This window comes from Mesocricetus auratus, unplaced genomic scaffold (assembly GCF_017639785.1).
Source record: "Mesocricetus auratus isolate SY011 unplaced genomic scaffold, BCM_Maur_2.0 Super-Scaffold_100008, whole genome shotgun sequence".
In the NCBI taxonomy this organism is placed as follows: domain Eukaryota; kingdom Metazoa; phylum Chordata; class Mammalia; order Rodentia; family Cricetidae; genus Mesocricetus; species Mesocricetus auratus.
In genome coordinates, this window is record NW_024429192.1 from 72,936,528 (window position 1) to 72,958,031 (window position 21,504).

Here is a 21,504-nt window from a genome sequence, read left to right on the forward strand (position 1 = left end):
TAATTCTTGGCCTCTGCAGAGAGCAGCTTCCCTGGCCACTAATGTGTATAAGCATAAGTGATTAGAAGGCAGTTTGACATGTCCATCTAGCAAGGCAGCAGTAGCAGGATCTCTTAGGACCCATAACCTCCCTGGCATGGCCTTTTAACCAGTTTATAGGACAGCATTAGTTCTTTCCTGAGGAGCAGGCCTGAAATCCAACAGTACAGTGTTTGGTTACCACATGATTTTTGTGTCAGTATTTCACCAGTGGGCGTGGTACCATAGCACAAAGTGTCTAGCACTAGGTGAGGCCACTGGTGGCTTTTCTTCCCCGGTGGACTGCATAGCCCCTCCCATCTCTGTGAGAGCTAGCCATCTGAGAGGAAGGCTTCAACTCTGGTTCAGCTTGAGCTCTGTGTGTCCTGCAATGACATCGTGTGGTGTCCTCAGAGTTTTACCATCTAGTGTGGTGTGCGACAAGAACAATGGCAAAAGCCTATTGTTGCTTTTAATCGTTCTGGGGGGTTTTGTTTTTAGAAGTGCATACGAAGACGTCTAAGCCTTGGTTATTTCTTGCAAGGGTAAGGCTAGAGGTACAAGTCCTCAGTGTGCGCATGAGGCCAGCTGGTCTGAGGTCCAGGGCATCATGCCCCAGCACAAGCATGCAGCCAGTGATGGGCCTCTCCATCGTAGAAACCACACAGCCTGCCAGACAAAGGCTGTCCTGAGTCCTCTGCCTCGGTGCCCTGGGCAAGATTCAGTCCCTAGGGCCATCTTTCCATCTGTAAAATGGGTTGGGGCAGAGCAGGCAAGCACTGGTTACTCACTCCCTGTAGACCTATGGGCTGCAAGTAACAGAAGTACTTCCCTGAAATACTACCACTGGGTTTGATGCTAGAGGGACAACCTTTAGCTGACCACAATGGCTCAGAGATGGAATGAGTGGGGCAGAGAAAGACAGTGAACACATCCAGAAAAAGTGGTAATCTGGTCTGGGCAGGCTGGCCACAGATGGACGGCTTCATGGAGGGAGATCATCGTGACGAGACCCGGGAAATTCTCCTCACAGGTCGGGAAAAGAAAATGTAATAAAACGTGACATGTGTGGAAGTGGCGTGAGACGGAGTTAGGAGACCTAAGAGGGGGCTTGGTTTGGGTTTTCTTCTTCCGGGACATTTCATCCAAAGTCAACCTCCACCCCGCTCCCTCCGAGTAAGGATGGCTTGGCGACCCATAGCCGGTGCGCAGTGTCTCGGGGGTCTCGGGGTGACTCGGATGCAGCCCTGCAGCCTTCTCATGCTCCGCCACCCGCAGGTAGCTGGAAGCTTGACGTTGACCCTACTTTTGCTGCGGGGCGGGGCGAACGCCTCGGGCTCGGGCCCGCAGTGTAGCCGCAGCGTTGGCCCCGCCCCCGCCCGCTCCGCCCTGCAGGCCGGCCGCAGCCGGGCGCCGATCCCGAGCGCCTGCCCTCTCGCTCTCCCGCTCGCCGGCTCGCCTGCCCGATCGCCCGCGGCCGCCGAGCCAGGTGAGCGCGCCAGGCTCTGTCCCGCACGCGCCCCGCGCCCTCGGCCAGCGCGCTCGCCGCTCTCTACCCTGGCGGCCGAGTGGGGCATTCAGGAGACTGGAGCGACCCCGGTCCTTGCCGCTGCTCCCCAGCACCCCTTTCGGCTGCCTGGAGCCCCTTACCTTGTGCTGGTCCGTTGGTTGGCTGCTGCGTCTGGCCGGTGAGGGAGCCACAAAGAAGCCGGTAAGGGTGCTGGAAAAGGCTTCCCAGACCGAGGAAATTACACGTGCCAAGGCAGGGAGAGTGGACAGGACGTTGGCGTCAGGGCTCCCCGAAATGTGAATCCAAGCTGAGGCGCTCCAAGGCAGCAGTCCCCCAGGGCACCCGAAGCCACAGAGGGCCTAGACTAAGCAGGAAAAAAACCCGACCTCCCACCCAACACACACCAGGAGCGAAGAGTGGGACCTGCGTGGGGAAAAGAAGCAGGTTTCTGGTGGCCTGCATCCAGGGCAGTCATGGGAGTCATGCGGAACCCGGGCAACCTCTGTGAGGGGGGTAACTCAACCTGCTTCAGGTTGCTGGAGTTGTTGGGACATGGACGCAAGCTTCTGATGTAGAGTGTGCAGCAGGCAATGTTAGAACTTTTCCGGGCAACAAAATCCAGAGGTTTCTCCCTGCAGGCCTAAGGAATTCTGCTTTTGAGTTGGGATGTCTGGCCCCAAGATGGCCTAGCACATCACAGGTGGAAGGCATGGTCCCCACCAAATCCCCTGCCAGGCCTGAGGCCCAACAAGGAAACCCCTGGATATCTGGAAAGGGAGTGAACAGCTGGCTTGGACCCCGGGGTCAAAAACCAAGAGGTGAAGCTGAAACCAGGCAGGAAGGAGGTGGGCTGAGCTAGGCACAGGGGAAACCAGGACCTCTGAGAGGCCTGTCTGCTTCCCAGGAGAGGGCAAGTAGGGCAGCTGAGCTTTACAGACACGCGTTGGTGACAAGGGGAGAAGGGAACACCTACATGGCTTTGGTTCCTTCTCATCTGTAATTTGCAGCTACGATCAGGAGCCAGCAGTGGCTGAGTCCTTCCTTCCTTCCTTCCTTCCTTCCTTCCTTCCTTCCTTCCTTCCTTCCTTCCTTCCCTCCCTCCCTCCCTCCCTTTCTTTCTTCTTTCCTTTCTTCCTGGTTCCCAGCTCTTTCCTGGGGTCTGGACTAACCAAATGAGTCTCAGCATTCCTTCAGTGTAGACTTCAGGAAGAGTCCCCAGGTGAAACGGGGCTGGCTGTGGGGCAGAATGTGCAGAGGTCAGTTGTAAACAGGGTAGTTACACCTCTGTCCGGAGCCTTCCAAAGTCCACTTTGCAGAAGGCCCACCTAAGCCTGTGAGGGCGCACGGCTGCAGTGACTGCTTACCAGGTACGCTTGTCCTCCAGGTTGCAGTCTCAGAGCGATCTGGAGACCTCCCAGGGCCCTGTTCATCTTAGGAGTTATTAGGGTGGGGAGTGGGGGACCACACAAATAAGCTACCTGCCGCCTGCCTGTGATGAGACCTTGGGCCCCATCTTTATCCTCTGTGGGGCGTGACCTCGGCAGTGCACAGCCAGCAGGGGGTTGGAGGAACTGAGGACTGCTGAACAGAGTTGTGTGGTTTGGTTTCCCTCTTCCCCAACCCCATCAGTCCTGGGCTGGCTGCCCGCTCTTTTCCCCACAGAGCTGGGTTTCCCTGGGGACCAGTGGCTTGGCCTAGCCCCATACCCACAGCCCCCTCCTTGCCGCAACTCACGCTAGAAGGAGGGCCAGACCCTCCTGGACCCTGGCCCTTCCTGTCCTGTGGTCCAAGGCCCAGTAATCTCTCTCCATTGCTGGGCTGGGAGCAAGGAGCAATGACTCCCTGGAGAGGAGGTAGGTGACTAGGGGTTGCTAGTCAGGGTAGTGGCCAAGGCTAGGGCAAGACCCTTGTTACTCCCATTGGAGGAAGGGGGACCCTGGTTCCTAGGGTTTGGCGCAGACTTGGAGGTCTTCCCTAGGAAAATCGAGAGTTCAGAGTCTCTCCTGGGAAAGGAAGGGAAGTCTGGAGCCAGTGTCTCTGCAGCTGCAGGTGACATGGAGAATGGCAGGCACAGAGGGTCTCCAGCCGTGCATGCAAAGATAAGGGGAGTATGAGATTCCTATGCCTGGAAGCCTCAAAGTGAGACAGATGCTATCCAGAGTACCCACATGCTTGTTCTCAGCTCCCCAGATAGGACTCTCTCAGGACGCCCCCCACCTCCCAAGATGCCGCCAATTCTAAACACTCCTTTGTCAGTGTTCACACCTGCACCAATGTTCCGTCTCCCTGCAGGTCCTGAAGCTGTCCAGCTGACATGGCAGCTCCAGCGTCTCTGAAGACCGAAGGGGGTCCGGTCCTGCAGGGGACATCATAGACCTTGGACAGCTGGACAGCCTGCCATCTGTGCTCCCGCTAGCCAGGCCAGATCTCAGGCCGTTCACCATGGGTGGCTGCTTCTCCAAGCCCAAGCCAGGTACCTCCCCGTCTCTGACAACCTCCCCCTCCCTCTCTGCACTCCACCAACCTCCAAAGTAGGTCAGCTAGGCAGGAGCCCGGAATGTTAATGCACTGTAGGCGAGAGGGGTGAAGGCCTGGGGAGGCTCTCCTGGGCTCTCCTGTAGCAGCCCGTCTTTATCTGGGGCTTTGTGTGTTAGTGGTGGGGAAAACAGCTGGTCCCTCGTAGGAAGTGGGGTCTAGAAGGTAGGGAAAGGGCTACTTCCTCCACTGCAGGAGGAGAAAGGCTCTGGAGACATTCTCAGCCTCAGGGCGACCTCTTTGAGATTCAGTTTCCCCCTAGAAAATGGACCTGGACACTGGCCTCCGAGACTGACAGGGTATGACAGGCAGGTCTCTGCCTCTTCTCATCACTGCCTGCTATCCAGCGTCATGTCTGGGTCTCATCTCCTGTTTGTTTTGTGTTTTTGAGACAGGGTCTCACTGTGTAGAGCACGCTGGTCTGGTCTCAGACTGACAGAGATCCTCCTGCCTGTGCCTTGCAAGTGCTAGGATTAAAGACGGCCACCATCATGCCCTTCTGTCCTCTCCTTTTTTAGAGAAAACCCTGACCCTACCTAGCCCTAGGAGCTCCAGCCAGAGGTAGGCTCATCCCAAGGCAAGAGAGAGCTTGGGATCTGCCCTGCCATCGAACTCCTGTCTCTAAGTTTGTCCCCCAGTCCACACATCCCTTCTTCCCTAGTCCTAAGAGCCAGGAAGCGGGAACTGTAGCCATGACAGGGTGCAGAAACCAGGGCTTCAGTGTGCAGTGTTCCGCCCACCCCTGCCCAGCTTGCCCTGGCTGGCGCACTCTGCCGGCTTGCGTAGCTCTCCTTACCTGATACCCATCATCTCGGTTACCTTGGGACTTGGGGGAGGGAAAAGAGCTGTAACCCACTGGTGTGGTGGTGGGGACAACACTTCCTTGCCTGAGTCTGTGCCAGGTCCCTCAGCCTCTGGCACAGGTACCCACGGTCTTTGTCTCACCCTTCTCAGAGTGGACAGGGATGTGCCAGCAAGATTCCACGTCAGTCGCATGCTGGGTGCCTGTGGTTCTGCTTGGTTGGCAGGAGACCAAAGAAACCAGATACCACCTGCAGTTTCTTTTAAGTAACGCCACAGAGCTGCCTAAGCAGGGACCCCTGACTCTTGCACTTCCGATCTAGAGCTAGCCATTGTCCCCTGTCCTGTCATCCCTTGTCTGTTGTTTTGTTTTGTGATTTTTTTTAAAACAAGATCTCATATAACCCAGGCTGGCCTCAAACTGACTATGGAGTTGAGGATGATCTTGAACTTGGGATCGATCTTCTTACTTCCACCTCCTTCATTCTGGAACTATAGGAGTATACCATTAACTATTAATTTGCATTTAGTACTAGGGATAGAACTCATAGTTTTGGGAATGCTAAGCAAACACTCTACAACTAAGCTATAGCTGTAGTTCCTTTTTGATTTTTTTAAACTTACTTTTATTGCTTTAAATTGTGTATGTGTGTATGTGTATATAGGTGTGTCCATAGTTCGGGTAGTGCAAGTGCATGGGTGTGCACACAGTGCATGGGTGTGCTCACAGTGCATGGGTGTGCTCACAGTGCAGGGACATGGGTGTGCTCACAGTGCATGGGTGTGCTCACAGTGCATGGGTGTGCTCACAGTGCATGGGTGTGCACACAGTGCATGGGTGTGCTCACAGTGCAGGGGCATGGGTGTGCTCACAGTGCATGGGTGTGCACACAGTGCATGGGTGTGCTCACAGTGCATGGGTGTGCTCACAGTGCATGGGTGTGCTCACAGTGCATGGGTGTGCACACAGTGCATGGGTGTGCTCACAGTGCATGGGTGTGCTCACAGTGCATGGGTGTGCACACAGTGCAGGGGCATGGGTGTGCTCACAGTGCATGGGTGTGCTCACAGTGCATGGGTGTGCACACAGTGCAGGGGCATGGGTGTGCTCACAGTGCATGGGTGTGCACACAGTGCATGGGTGTGCTCACAGTGCATAGGTGTGCACACAGTGCATGGGTGTGCACACAGTGCATGGGTGTGCACACAGTGCAGGGGCATGGGTGTGCACACAGTGCAGGGGCATGGGTGTGCTCACAGTGCATGGGTGTGCACACAGTGCATGGGTGTGCTCACAGTGCATGGGTGTGCACACAGTGCAGGGGCATGGGTGTGCTCACAGTGCATGGGTGTGCTCACAGTGCATGGGTGTGCACACAGTGCAGGGGCATGGGTGTGCTCACAGTGCATGGGTGTGCACACAGTGCATGGGTGTGCTCACAGTGCATAGGTGTGCACACAGTGCATGGGTGTGCACACAGTGCAGGGGCATGGGTGTGCACACAGTGCATGGGTGTGCTCACAGTGCAGGGGCATGGGTGTGCACACAGTGCATGGGTGTGCACACAGTGCATGGGTGTGCACACAGTGCAGGGGCATGGGTGTGCACACAGTGCAGGGGCATGGGTGTGCTCACAGTGCATGGGTGTGCACACAGTGCAGGGGCATGGGTGTGCACACAGTGCAGGGGCATGGGTGTGCTCACAGTGCAGGGGCATGGGTGTGCTCACAGTGCATGGGTGTGCACACAATGCAGGGGCATGGGTGTGCTCACAGTGCAGGGGCATGGGTGTGCTCACAGTGCATGGGTGTGCTCACAGTGCAGGGGCATGGGTGTGCACACAGTGCAGGGGCATGGGTGTGCTCACAGTGCATGGGTGTGCACACAATGCAGGGGCATGGGTGTGCTCACAGTGCAGGGGCATGGGTGTGCTCACAGTGCATGGGTGTGCACACAGTGCAGGGGCATGGGTGTGCACACAGTGCATGGGTGTGCTCACAGTGCAGGGGCATGGGTGTGCACACAGTGCATGGGTGTGCACACAGTGCATGGGTGTGCACACAGTGCAGGGGCATGGGTGTGCACACAGTGCAGGGGCATGGGTGTGCTCACAGTGCATGGGTGTGCACACAGTGCAGGGGCATGGGTGTGCACACAGTGCAGGGGCATGGGTGTGCTCACAGTGCATGGGTGTGCACACAGTGCATGGGTGTGCTCACAGTGCATGGGTGTGCACACAGTGCATGGGTGTGCACACAGTGCATGGGTGTGCACACAGTGCAGGGGCATGGGTGTGCACACAGTGCAGGGGCATGGGTGTGCTCACAGTGCATGGGTGTGCTCACAGTGCAGGGGCATGGGTGTGCTCACAGTGCAGGGGTGTGCTCACAGTGCAGGGGCATGGGTGTGCACACAGTGCATGGGTGTGCTCACAGTGCATGGGTGTGCTCACAGTGCAGGGGCATGGGTGTGCTCACAGTGCATGGGTGTGCTCACAGTGCATGGGTGTGCTCACAGTGCATGGGTGTGCTCACAGTGCAGGGGCATGGGTGTGCTCACAGTGCAGGGGCATGGGTGTGCTCACAGTGCATGGGTGTGCTCACAGTGCATGGGTGTGCTCACAGTGCATGGGTGTGCACACAGTGCAGGGGCATGGGTGTGCACACAGTGCAGGGGCATGGGTGTGCTCACAGTGCATGGGTGTGCTCACAGTGCATGGGTGTGCTCACAGTGCATGGGTGTGCACACAGTGCATGGGTGTGCTCACAGTGCATGGGTGTGCTCACAGTGCATGGGTGTGCACACAGTGCAGGGGCATGGGTGTGCTCACAGTGCATGGGTGTGCTCACAGTGCATGGGTGTGCACACAGTGCAGGGGCATGGGTGTGCTCACAGTGCATGGGTGTGCTCACAGTGCAGGGGTGTGCACACAGTGCAGGGGCATGGGTGTGCTCACAGTGCAGGGGCATGGGTGTGCTCACAGTGCATGGGTGTGCACACAGTGCAGGGGCATGGGTGTGCTCACAGTGCAGGGGCATGGGTGTGCTCACAGTGCATGGGTGTGCACACAGTGCATGGGTGTGCTCACAGTGCAGGGGTGTGCACACAGTGCAGGGGCATGCAGGTGTCAGAAGAGCCAGACCCCCTTGAAGGAGGGTTATAGGCTGTTGTGAGTAACCTGATTTGGGTTCTGGATCTCAGAACATTATGTGCTCCAGCTTGGGGTTTGTTTTCTTTTGTTTGTTTGTTTGCCTGCTTTTTAAAAGATTGTTTATTTAGGATTTTCAGGACAGGGTTTCTCTGTGTAGCCCTGGCTATTCTGGAACTCTCTTATAGATCAGGCTGGCCTCAAACTCAGAGATCTGTCTCAGTCTCCTAAGTGCTGGGATTAAAGGCATACACCATCATGCCAGGCTTAAGATTTATTTATTTTTATTTTATATTTTATTGTTTTTCGAGACAGGGTTTCTCTGTATTGTTTTGGAAGCTGTCCTAGAACTCACCGTGTAGACCAGGCTGGCCTCAAACTCAGAGATCTGTCTGCCTCTGCCTCCTGAGGGCTGGGATTTAAGTGCCACCACTGCCTGGCTACTTTTATTTTATGTGTGAGTGTTTTGCCTGTGTATAGTAAGTGTATAGCATGTGTGCAGTACCTGTGGAGGCCAGAAGACTGCATCCTATCTCCTGAAACTGGAGTTGCTGATGGTTAGATATAAGCCATGGTATGGGTGCTGGAATAAAAACCTGGGTTCTCTGCAAAAGCAGCAAACACTCATGACCTCTGAGCCATGCATCCCCCACCCCCTAACCCCCAACCCCCACCCCGTTTAAAAACAAAGAGTTCTGCTATGTAGCCCTAAATGACCAGGCCAGTCTTGGAAATGCTGTGACCTCCCACAGGCTGGGCTTACAGGCCTTAGCCGTCACACCCAGTTCATGTTTTTAAAACTTGGTGTTTTAAGGGAGGAGAAATTTATTTTGGCTTACAACTTGAGGGGACACATTGTGTCCTAGTAAAGGCTTGACTGTCGGTGACTTTGTGGTGGTGGGAACCTTCAGCAGCTAACTATATCTTTGTCTTTCCCTTTCTCTAGAATGTTACCGTGTTGCTCTGGCTGGCCTCAAAGCGCTTGGCTATTCTTACTACTTAGAGGCAATGTTAGAACCTGGGCTTTCTAGCCTTCTACCTGTGTGACCGGTGCTGGCTACCCCTCTCTGACCCTCCATGTCCTCCTGTAGAAAGTGGGAGTGGGGTGACTGTGCCTGTCTCTGGCCCTGGCACGCACGAAGCACTTGCAGGTGTGACTTTTTCTTCCTCTGGATTCTGGGCTGCAGCGGTGGACTCAGGACCCGGCTCCAGGCAGGGCTGAGGGTCAGGAGGTTTCAGGTATGGGCATGAGAGTAGGACATGGGTTTCAGCTGAGGCCAGCAAAGCCTATAATGAGAGTAGAACAAGTAGAAAACCCCTGTGTAAGTTCTGCTCTCTCTGCTGCTCTTCACGGCTGTATCTTAGTGTTGTCAGCATTGGCCTCCTGAGTCCCACCTGCTGTGTTCTGGAGGGTCTTTGTTTTTGAGACAGGACCTCTCAGTGTAGCTCTGGCTGGCCTGGAACTCACGCTGTCGACTGTGTTGGCTTCGAACTCACAGAGGTCTGCCTGCCCCTGCCTCCCAAGAGCTGGGATTTTTTTTTTTTTTGGTTTTTCGAGACAGGGTTTCTCTGTGGGTTTGGAGGCTGTCCTGTAACTCGCTCTGTAGACCAGGCTGGCCTCGAACTCACAGAGATCCGCCTGCCTCTGCCTCCTGAGTGCTGGGATTAAAGGCGTGTGCCACCAACGCCCGGCAAGAGCTGGGATTTAAGGTGCCCAGCATCATGTCTGGTCTTTCTTCTTCCTAAGACTTTAAGCCAGTTGCTTACCTATGCCAGAACTGGTAGAAAGTGGCCCAAGGCAATGGATAAGGGACCTACCACACAAGCGTCAGGACCTGGGTTTGGACCGCCAGGACCCACATGAAAACCAGGGGTAGCAATGTGCACTTGTAACCCTAGTATTGGGGTGGAAGAGACAGGCATGTAGCCAAGTAGTCAGTCACTGAAGTCTTGGTTCAGTGGGAGAGGCTGTGTCAAAGAGAGAGGAGGAGGAGAAATGGAAAGCAATAGACTCCCTGCACAAGCTGCTGGATTTACATGTACACACAGATAGACGTGTGTGCATCTCCCCGGATTCCCTAAAACATGCACACATACATACATCTACTCCCATCCTGAGTGCCCAGCCACATGCTATTAAAAAATACAAATAGGAATACAGTTCTCCTGATCTGACTGTCTATCTGCCTTTTATTATGTGTTTGCTTTTTCCCGTGGCTGCAGGAAGCTCAGGGCTAGTTGACACATCTCAATTACCAGGGCTCATATGTGTAGCTCAGTAGTAGAGTGAGCGTTGAACATGTGAATGTCTCTGAGTTCAGGGCCTAGCACAAAAACCAAACCAAGCCAAATAAAAAAACCTGAAAACACTACTGCACAGTTTCAAAACTGGAACTCTTGTTCTGCTTAGATACATGATCAGCAAATGGGTAGATGCTCTTCGTTCCTCCCTATCCCGTTTTTGAAGCAGAGTCTCACTTGGTAACCAGGCTGGCCTAGAGTTCACTTTGGAGCCGGGGTAGCTTCAAGCTTTGACAGTTTTCCACCTCCGGCTCCCAAGTGCTGCAATTACAAGTGTCAGTCACTATGCCTGACAGTTTGTCCCTCCCCTGTGATGCTAGACACAGAGCTAAGTGTGACTCCATCAATGGTCTCTACCATAGCCTGGTCTCTCATTTTGTGACTCAAGTGTCTTGAGGCCCAAGAGGCAAGGACAGTGTCTGGGGTGCTGATGGGATCATGGGTTGACCCAGCTTTGTGGGTTAGCAGTGTCCCCCACCTAACCTTCTGCTGCTTCTCCTAATGACTCCCCAGGAGAACATCAGGGGGCATGCCTTGGAGCTTTCTGGAAGGAGGAAAGACTAACAGCTTGACTTGGAGGCTCTCTGCACCCCTACCCTGCTGTTCCTGTGGGCTCCCACAGCTCTCACCGCTGATGTCAGCTGAGCCTGACATATTTTTCTTCTTAATTCTTCCAAAAACATTCTAACACCATTACATAAAGCGTGTTAGTCCCCACCCCCACATGATGGCCTCCACAGTGTGGTTGTGTCCTCTCTACCATGCCCAGGCAAGGAGCTGCTGTTTGCCTCTGTCCCCTGCAATAGCTGGGCCTGAGTGGGAGGCTGGGTTCCCTGGCTATGGAGGGAGACTTGGCCCAGCATGGAAGGATCAAGGACCCATTCAGGGCCTACAGAGCCAGAGGATACAAGGCCTGGAGCTGTACCTGAGTGTGACATAGTCACTGTTGGAGGGAGGGGGTCCAGGGTCACTGTTGGAGGGAGGGGTCCAGGGTCACTGTTGGAGGGAGGGGGTCCAGGGTCACTGTTGGAGGGAGGGGGTCCGGGGCAGCAGCAAGTACAGATATGGCCTAGGAGGTGTGACTCAGCGGCCAGACTGGACCTTGTGGCCTTTGTCTCTGCGGTGGGGTCAGGTCTAAGGTGAAGGGGTTCAGAGGTAAAAGCGGGAGAGAGGCTTTGATGTCAGGGGATGGAGAGAGGAGCCACCTGCTCCCACAACAGCCCATGCTGTGCCCGGGGCTTAGCTTCCTCCTCCTCCTCGGCCTCCTCCCTACCGTAGCAGCCCAGGAGACCGGATTATGGCTGCTCAAAATTCTGTTTATTGTTCCTTTCTAATTAAAAAAAATACCCCAGGCACGTCATGGGGATTTTGGGAAATGCAGAAAAGTTCAAAGAAGAAAATGTCAGTCTACAGATACCTACTCCTGCTACCCTGGAGTAGGCCCAAAACTGAACAGACTCCGTGTGGTAGCCATGGCCTGTTATGTTCATGCCCTCGGTGGTTTCAGTCTCCGGGCTCCAGACTCTGTACACAGAGACATCAACTAGTTGGGCTTTGGTAAATACTGAATGAATCCCAAACTGATAGACACAGCTATATTAAGAAGTTGAAAGGTATCTGGGTATGGTAGTGCACACCTTTGATCCCAGCATTCAGGAGGCAGAGGCAGGTGGATCTCTGTGAGTTCGAGGCCAGCCTGGTCTACAGATCAAGTTCCAGGACAGCCAGAGCTGTAACACAGAGAAACCCTGTCTTGAAAAAAAACCACATTCTTGACCCTCTTGTCTCTACCTTCTAGGTATGGGTATCACAGGTATATACTACTATGTCTTGTTCTGGCTTTTAAAACATTAATTTATTGTTATTATTGCTGTTGTTGCAGTTCTAAGGACAGAATCTTGAGCCTGTTCTTCACAAGCTGTGAATAGACACCATTTTCCTTATAGATTTACTTTTGCTATTTTATGTGTATGAGTGTTTTGTCTACATGTTCATCTATGCATTACATTTGTGCTTGGTGCCCAAGGAGGTGGCGAACCTCTGTGTGGGTGCTGGGAATCGAACTTGGTTCCTATGAAACAACAAGAAGTGCTCTTAACTACTGAGCCAACTCTCCAGCTCTAGACAATCTTTTTTTTTTTAATTTCGAAAAGAGATAAACTTTTCAAGCTTGAGTAGGCAGTGCCTGCCTGTGATCATACCACTTGGGAATTGAAGTAAGAGGATCAGCTATATAAGACCATCTAAAAAACAAACAAAACAAAACCCCAAAACAGTGGAACATATTCAAAGCTAATGGGAAAGTTCCAAGGACAGTGATTCTTGTCTCCCCCCTTATCATTTTTTTGACATAGGGTCTTACTTTGTTCTCTAGGCTGGTCTGGGACTTGTGAAAGTCCTGCTCAGCCTCTGGAGTGCGTCAGGACAAGTGTGAGCGAGCCACTATGTCCAGTGAACTCAGTTTCCCCTTGCCTAGATACACTAGCTGTGAATTGAGCTGCAAGTGGTCTCCAAGCAGGGACATCGTCTTTGTCCATCATTAGATTCATGAGTTGGGGATGGAGGTGTTTTCCTCCAGACATTTCTAGAGAAAATGGCTCCAGTATGAAGAGCTGTGTTCTGTGAATCCTTCTGTGACTGTCTTTGGGAAAATAAAGGTTTCTGGGCTGACTATAGTACTGGCCTGGCCTGAGGCAGGCGCTGGGTTCTTCAACAAGAAGAAAACATGCAAAAGTGAATTGAAGTCAGCCACCTCTTGCTGGCCTCTGCCTTGCCTGTGGGGTGGGAACAGAGCTGATTCAGTCCTAACTGGCTCATGGCTGCTTCGTCCACAGTGGAACTCAAGATTGAAGTGGTGCTGCCTGAGAAAGAGCGGGGCAAGGAGGAGCTGTCGGCCAGCGGAAAGGGCAGCCCCCTGGCTTACCAGGGCAATGGCACAGCCCGCCACTTCCATGCTGAGGAGCGTCTGCCCACCCCACAGCCCTACCCCAGCCCTCAGGACTGTGTGGAGGCTACTGTCTGCCATGTCAAGGACCTTGAGAATGGCCAGTGGGTGCTGGGATTCGAGGGTGGTGGTAGGGCCTGAGGTGGAGGGCATGGGGAAGGGTTGGGTTGAGGCAGTGGTCTAAAATGGGCTGTGACTCCCTGGGAGCAGCCTTTGTACTCCAGCTGCTCTGGGCTTCCCAAGACTGGACGCTGGGAGGAGATGCTTACAGGAGGACATGGCTAGCTTCTGGCTCTAACTGAACACAGTCCCTCCCCAGGATGCGGGAAGTGGAGCTGGGCTGGGGGAAGGTGTTGCTGGTGAAGGACAATGGGGAATTTCATGCCCTGGGCCACAAATGTCCGCACTATGGAGCACCGCTGGTGAAAGGTGAGGTTATTTATATATGGGAGGTGGGAGACAGCCATCCGTGTCAATACAGGGATTCCAGCAGGGCCCTCATTCATTTGTGGGGTCTCCTGGGCTGGGGAGAGGTCCAGCAGGATCCAGTCCAGTAGGAGCCCTAGAGAGCAGTCTCTGGGCATGGCTCTAGCCTGGGACCCATTTGCCTCTCCTAGGTGTACTGTCCCGGGGCCGTGTGCGTTGCCCCTGGCATGGTGCCTGCTTCAACATCAGTACTGGGGACCTAGAGGACTTCCCAGGCCTGGACAGTCTGCATAAGTTCCAGGTATGGTGGGAGTCTGTGGTGTGGAGACAGGACTGAAGCATCTCCGAGTTTGATGCTGATGCTGTCTGCCCTCACAGGTGAAGATTGAGAAGGAGAAGGTGACTGTCCGGGCAAGCAAGCAGGTACCAGGGTGGCGCACTAAGGCCCGGGTTTTAGTGGAAGGGTTCGGAGCAGGTTGGGGGGATATCTCGGCTAGAGAAGAGCATGTTCCAAAGGCCTGTGGTGGAAGAGAGCCTGGCATGGGAGGAGTCGCAGGGCGGAGGTGAGGCTGGGCTGGAACCTCAGGAACCGAGCTCCCAGCTGCCCTCCCCTCACCACTCCCAGGCCCTGCAGCTGCAGCGAAGGACAAAGGTGATGGCCAAGTGTATATCTCCAAGTGCTGGCCACAGCAGTGGCACCAATGTGCTCATAGTGGGTGCAGGTTGGTGTTGGGCACAATGAAGGAAAGGGGAAGCTTGGAGGGTGGGAGAGACGTTGGCCTTGGTCTATGGTCCTGTCCCTCAGGTGCTGCTGGCCTGGTGTGTGCAGAGACACTGAGACAGGAGGGCTTCTCAGACCGCATCGTCCTTTGCACCCTAGACCGACATCTGCCCTATGACCGGGCCAAGCTCAGCAAGGTGGGAATGGGGGCACTGCTTGGCTCCTTATTCCTCCAGGTCCCTGTCACATCCCTGTCCCAGATTGGAGGTCTAGCTAACTGCTTTCTCCAGTCTCTCAGGCCTGTCTGCGGTGCTCCCAAAGAGATCTGGGTTTGTTGAGTTCTATCCTGTAGCCCCCGGGTGACCCAGAGTGGCCTCACCTTCCCTGGGTTCTGTGTCCTCTACAATAAAATGGAACACACCTTTCATCTTAGCACTTGGGAGGCAGAGGCAGGTAGATCTCTGTGAGTTTGATCTTCGTAGCCAGTTCCAGGCCAGCCAGAGCTACAAACTGAGACCCTGTCTCAAAAAATAAAATAAAATGGAATAGCCACCACCTCACCATCTGGCCTAGACTCACGTATGGCCTTGACTCACATATGGCCCGTGTTCCCCAGTCCCTGGATGCACAACCGGAGCAGCTGGCCCTAAGGCCCAAGGAATTCTTCCGGGCCTATGGCATCGAGATGCTCACTGAAGCCCAGGTACGAGGGGAGCGTGGAAACAGGCAAAGAAAAAGCTTGGCTGGTTGGTGCACGCCTTTAATCCCAGGACTCAGGAGGCAGAGGCAGGTGGATCTCTATGAGTTTGAGGCCAGCCTGGTCTATAGAGTGAGTTTCAGAACAGCCAGGGCTACACAGAGAAAGCCTGTCTTGGAAAAACAAAAAGGAAGAAGAAAAAGCTTCAGGGGAACCAGAAATGACATGAGGCCATGTGTACCCCTGGGGCGTGATGGTTGCTCAGTCTTTGTGTCCTGACCTGGGACCCAGCACTGAGCCTTCTTCCAAGCAGGGTGGTAGGGTCGGGGGAGATGGTCTGATCCCAGCTTAGACAAGAGAGCATGGTGGGACTTGGAAGTATAAAGACTGCCCTGAGTTTGCTGCAAGGAGCCTAATTTCTGGGTTCTGGGAACCTTGTGGAACTCAGAAGTGAGCAACAAGGCCCAAGCCTGTGCCAAGGGCTCACTCTGCCTACTGGGGGTTATAGGTGGTCACAGTGGATGTGAGGAACAAGAAGGCTGTGTTCAAGGATGGCTTCAAGCTGGAGTACAGCAAGCTGTTGCTGGCACCAGGAAGCAGGTAGGTGTATGTCTCCTGCCTTTACCAGACACCAGGCAGCTGGTCATCTGCCAGGACGGGAGGCCCTCACTAATACCAGTGACTCTTAGCCCTAAGACCCTGACCTGCAAAGGCAGAGATGTGGAGAATGTGTTCACCATCCGCACACCCGAGGACGCCAATCACGTCCTGCGGCTGGCCCGTGGCCGCAACGCTGTTGTTGTGGGAGCGGGCTTCCTGGGTGAGTAGCTTCAAGGGATGTGTGTGGTGGTTAGCCACCACGGCAGTCCCCAGGGTGTTCTGGCCCTAGGTGTCAGCGCCAGCCTTCCCACCCCTGCCTATCACCCAGGGATGGAGGTGGCTGCCTATCTAACTGAGAAGGCCCACTCAGTGTCTGTGGTGGAGCTGGAGGAGACACCCTTCCGGAGGTTCCTGGGGGAACGTGTCGGTCGTGCCCTTATGAAGGTGAGCCTGTTCCAATGCCTGGCCTATGAACACCCTGAGGGACTAGCCTAGCCAGGAAGTGTCTCACCCACTGCCCATGCGCCTGCTTGCTTGTACAGATGTTTGAAAACAACCATGTGAAGTTCTATATGCAGACAGAGGTGCTGGAGCTGCGGGCTCAGGAGGGCAAGGTGGGCTTCTCTCCCTGCTGCTGCTGCTCCCTGTGACTCTCCCTGTGCTCAGCAACTGTGCCCGTCTGCTCACCCACTCCTTCCCCCAGCTGCAGGAGGTGGTACTGAAGAGCAGCAAGGTTCTTCGGGCAGATGTCTGTGTGGTTGGCATTGGTGAGTAGGTAGACAAGCAGGTGCTAGTGAACAGAACTGTCCGTGCACACTCTCAAGTGACCTTGGATCCTTCAGTTTCCACATTTGTAAAATAGAACCCCAATGGTACCCACTTCACAGGATCATCAGCTTAGCCCAGGCATCTCACGGAGCAGGTGACTGCTACCAACTGATACAGAGGACACAGATGAGCCTCTGGTTGGTTCCTATGCCAGCTGACATAGTAGTTTGGGGAGGAGCCACTCTGGAAGATGGCAGCACAGGGTTGGAGAAGCATGACTTGTGGACCCCCATCAGGAGAGTTCCATAGCACACACTGAACAGACAGCTCCTGGGGCTAAATGGGAAGGAAGCACAGCCTGTGGATGGGGGCATGGAGGGTGGGATTCATGAAGACCCAGGTGGGTCTTCTGTGGGTGATTAGTCCTGGGCAGGCAGGTGCGGCGGGATGGAGAGAGACGAGGCGGGAGGAAGGTGGGGCAGAGTGAAGATGCATGGCTTCTGTCCCGTTAGGTGCAGTGCCTGCCACAGGCTTCCTGAGGCAGAGTGGCATCAGTCTGGATTCCCGAGGTTTCATCCCAGTCAACAAGGTGGGACTGGGTGAAGTGGGCAGGATGCTGGGTGGAGCATGGCTGGAGGCCTCCATCCCACCCACAGAGCCCTGGTCCTCTCCCCACAGATGATGCAGACCAACATCCCAGGCGTGTTTGCTGCTGGTGATGCTGTCACCTTTCCTCTTGCCTGGAGGAACAATCGGAAAGTGAACATTCCACACTGGCAGATGGCTCATGCCCAGGGTATGGCTATCCCTGAAGCAAGTTGAGGGCTGGAAGGCCATCCCAGGGTCTCAGCCACCTTCCCCATTCCCCAGTTGCCGATGTGGGGTCTTAAGTTCAAGGCTAGGTGATGGCTTGTTCAGTGCACCTCATGCAGAGATCAATCAATGTACAGAGTGGCCATCTCCAGAGACCCCTTTATGCCATTAAGCTGGGCAAACCCCTTTCCAGTCCCGATTGGCATTTCACTGTCCTCAAGGTCATGTATTTAGCAGAACTCCCCCTTGGCCAGGCCACCCCGGAGGGGAGAAAGGGTTTATTCAGTAGACTAGTTTCCTACTCAGGGCCTGTCTCTCTTGCACCACTGTGTCTCTGTGAGCTTCATGGATCCCTGGAGACAGCTATGTAGCCCAGACTCGGTTGTGTTATTTGATTTTTATGCAACTGTCTCCCCCAACATTTGGTAGCCACCAGGGTTCCTGAGGCCCATGGACTATGGTCTCATTCTGTAAGATGCAGATAGCAGCGTGTGGCCCATTTGAGGGCCTTGTGAAGGACCTCTGCATGTCTAGTCTGGAAAGGGACTTCCCCACACATCTGCCTTTCCTCTGTTCTTCCTTCACCATTATCTGCAGAGTTGATAATGGTATCTCCTAATTCCAGCATCTGTTCAAATTCGAGGTCTAAAGTTGCTGCTGCCGAGTAAGGAACCAAAGGCTGCTCCTTGGTCAAATATAATTAGGACTTAGGCTGTCCAGAGCTTCTTAAATGTATCCAACTATGAGCTGAGGCGGAGCCTCAGAAGTGGACAGCCACCTGTGCTAACGCTGCAGGCCCTGCATGGGCTGTCACTTTTCCTCTGGCCTTTGTGCTCTAGTGCCATCTCTCTCTCCATCTGATGTCTGATTAGCTTTCCGTGAACACAGTTGTGACGTAGTTCACAACCCCAGTACACCTTTCAGATGTACAGCAGATCAAAGAGGGGCAGTGTAGGTGGATCTCTGGGACCAGTTGTTTGTTCCCTCTGTACCATAGCATCCAAAGGTGGGCTATGAGCTGAACATGATGCCTTTTGGGGAAGTCCTGGATACCAACTATACCTGTCAGGGTCCCCAGAGGGGGCTGAGGGCAGGCAGTGTTGGTGGTGAGGGAAAGGGATGGGCTCTAACCCCCCTGGGTCTTTCAGGGCGGGTAGCAGCTCAGAACATGCTGGCACAGGAGGCGGAGATCAACACAGTGCCCTATCTGTGGACTGCCATGTTTGGCAAGAGCCTCCGCTATGCTGGTAACTAAAAGCCTGTCTAGGGTAGCTAAAAGCCCATCGTGGGGATGGGGGCTCTGACCTAGCAGTTAGGGGGTAGGGCCTGAAGGCACTTTGGGATTAAGTGTGGGGGTTGGATCCAGTAAGAACTAAGAATTGGCAAACAAGCTGGCTTGGTGCAGGTATGGTTGTATACTGTGATCCCAGCAGTCTGATGGCTAAAATGGGAAGATCAGGGATTGGGAGCTAATTTGGGTTTAGTGTTGAGACTAAGGTGGTGGGTTAGGAATAGTTCGGAACAGCAGTGGTGAGATGGATCAGTGGGTAGGGCTCTGTAACATGCATTCTTCCCACTAGCCTGGTCCCAGAGCCCCATCAGTCCCAAATGAACACACAGGACACTATATTAATTCTGAAGCTGTTGGCCGTTTGCTATGATTTTTAATCTGCTAGCTCGACTTAATCATTGACCCAAAATAACCAATATATATTTTATAAGGACTTATTTTTCCCGAGAACGCCAGACTTGCATTCTCTCCTCCAGGGATCACATTGCTAGGACTCTTCACTACATTTCCCAGAATCCTCTTAAACTCTTAGTCCCACCTATCTTGCTTCCATAATGGCCAACAGTGCTTTATTTAAACCAATAATATTTACAGAATGACATCTCCCAACAGGGCTCTACTAACATGCTCATGATCTGAGTTTGATTCCCAGGACCTGCATAATGGAAGGAGAGAATCAATTCCTGCAAGCCGTCCTCTGACATACATACACACACGCACACGCGTGCGCGCGCACACACTCAGAGTAAGAGTTAGACGATGGCAATTGCCTTAGGCCAAGTACTCAGGAGGCCATGGCAGGCAGATCTCTGAGTTTGAGGCCAGCCTGGTCCACAGATTGGGTTCCAGGACAGCCACAGAGAAACCCTGTCTGTAAAAACCAAGACAGAGATAGAAGGGAGGTTGTTTAGGCAGGAGTTAGGAGGGCAGGCTAGGAGCCTGTAAAGACTCTGTTCCTCCCCCATTCACATGGGCACCCTCCCACAGGCTACGGAGAAGGCTTCGATGATGTCATCATTCAGGGGGATCTGGAGGAGCTGAAGTTTGTGGCTTTTTACACCAAGTGAGAGAAACGGGGTGCAATGGAAAGCAGTGGGAGCCATTGGGAATGGATGTTCAGTAGGAGCAAAGTGGTGGCGGGGGCCTGGCCGAAGGGAAGTGAATGGCAAAGAGGGGTAGTTGGGCAGGAGGCATCACAAAGATGGAGGCAGTAACAGTCCTTCCACTGTCAAACAACACCGCGTCCTCTGGTTTGAGGTAAGTGTTGGAACCGAGGTGGGTGTCTACACTAGGAGAGCCACACTGGTAGAGAAAAGGTGATGCTGAGGCCAGGACCATGCCTTCGCTGTGCCCAGGCCTGGGGCGCTGGGTGCTCAGGACATCCTGTTTCCCTGGACAAGAGCTTCCCAGCACCCCAGGTGAACAGAAGGGTGTTGGGATCTCCAAGCAGGACCATTGCTAGTGGTCCTCAGGCTCCTTCTCTCTATAGAGGTGACGAAGTGATTGCTGTGGCCAGCATGAACTACGATCCCATCGTATCCAAGGTGGCTGAGGTGCTGGCCTCAGGTCGAGCCATCCGGAAGCGGGAGGTGGAGTGAGTGCGGGTGTGGGAGATTTTGGGGCGTGTGAGGGGGTGTCCTGGGTAGGATCTACTCAAGCTACCATGGCAGCCTGTTGCCCCCACAGTCCTGTAGAGCTCTTCCCCTTACTTTCAGTTCCCATGGCTCCTGGGTAGGATGGGGGATGAATTTGTGATTTAGAAGCTGACAAGATGTGACTGCAGGAACAGAAGGAAAACAAGTGTGCCCCAGAGAGGAGCCAGTGCTGTGGGATGGAGGCAAAGCCCACTACTTGAGTGAGCCCAGCCTGGGACTCCTGACCAATATGATTTGTGCTAAGCCTAGGTGGGGAAACACAACTAGTGAGTGGTGCTCGCAGATACGGCATACACAGACATGTGGGGGATGGGAGGTCTGGGAGGCACTGGACACCAGCCATTACTCTATCCCAGCACAGGGCCAATGAGAGTTCCCTGTAGCTTGACCTGTGCATAAAGAACTTCCAGGAGCTAGGGACAGGGTAGAGGTGACTGAGGGGTTGAAGGCTACCTAACAGGGGCAAATCACTGAGGGGCTGAATGCTATCTGACAGGGGTAAAGCCTAGGGTGGAAACAGCGCAAGACCCAGAGTAGAATTCATAAGTGACATGCTTTCTTTGGCCTTCTGTTTCCCCTCTTGCCTTCGCAAAGGCTGTTTATGCTACACAGCAAGTACGTGTGCTCTGCCTTTCCTGTTGACTGTTCTGAGCCTCTTCTTCCCCCAGCCCAATTATCAAATCCTCCTACCCTGCCCAAGTCCACTCCCCTGCTGGGCACGAGGCTCTGACACAGAGCCATCCCCGCTGCTGTTTTCAAGAGTCCTGTGCTCATGGTGCCTGGAGTGGAAAACCTACCCTCTTCTGCTCTGACCCATCACTCTCTCGTCCCTACAGAACCGGTGACATGTCTTGGCTCACAGGGAGAGGATCCTGAGCTCTCATGTGGTGGATTTGGGCAGGCCTCTGGGCACCAGGGTCAGAGGCCAAGTCCTGGGGGCAAGTGCCAATCTCCTATTTCCCAGCATACCCCAGGGTGGAATCTGAGTCCTCCCAAGGCCTTCAACTGTCTGCCTCCCCTCCAGAGAGGCTCCTGCTGTCTCCAGAAGATGGTCTGTCCCAAGGCTCAGCTGCATTGACAGCTGATTTTAGAGGCAGGACAGGCTCTGCCTATTTCCTTTCTTAGGACTATTTTCCCAGCAAGAGCCTGTAACATTACCTTAAAATTAAAACACATGTATCTACAGACCTGAGTCCCAGTGTAATTGGGCCAGCACTTGAGGGAGAGCCAGGTATGGTGTGACATACCTGTAATAGCAGAGTTAGTCCATCCTGA

General features: G+C 54.0%; 1 protein-coding gene across 5 annotated transcripts; it reads left to right on the top strand.

Moving 5' to 3' along the window:
- The first annotated feature begins 1,593 nt into the window (after positions 1–1,593).
- Positions 1,594–21,414, top strand: Aifm3 (apoptosis inducing factor mitochondria associated 3). 5 transcript variants are annotated; one of them, XM_005077556.4, is made up of 21 exons: positions 1,594–1,729; positions 3,821–4,001; positions 13,149–13,362; positions 13,578–13,687; positions 13,876–13,985; positions 14,063–14,107; positions 14,310–14,406; positions 14,490–14,602; positions 15,022–15,108; positions 15,611–15,702; positions 15,792–15,922; positions 16,031–16,146; positions 16,245–16,316; positions 16,406–16,469; positions 16,983–17,059; positions 17,149–17,266; positions 18,432–18,530; positions 19,562–19,637; positions 20,064–20,168; positions 20,824–20,844; positions 21,066–21,414. In XM_005077556.4, the coding sequence occupies exons 2-21, from the start codon at positions 3,971–3,973 to the stop codon at positions 21,103–21,105; spliced, it is 1,818 nt and encodes a 605-aa protein (XP_005077613.1). In that variant the 5' UTR covers positions 1,594–1,729; positions 3,821–3,970; the 3' UTR covers positions 21,106–21,414. The 5 variants fall into 5 exon arrangements, with proteins under 5 accessions (XP_005077613.1, XP_012974152.1, XP_005077614.1 ...); XM_013118698.3 differs by having other exon boundaries at positions 20,824–21,414; XM_005077557.4 differs by lacking the exon at positions 20,824–20,844.
- The last annotated feature ends 90 nt before the right edge of the window (positions 21,415–21,504 follow it).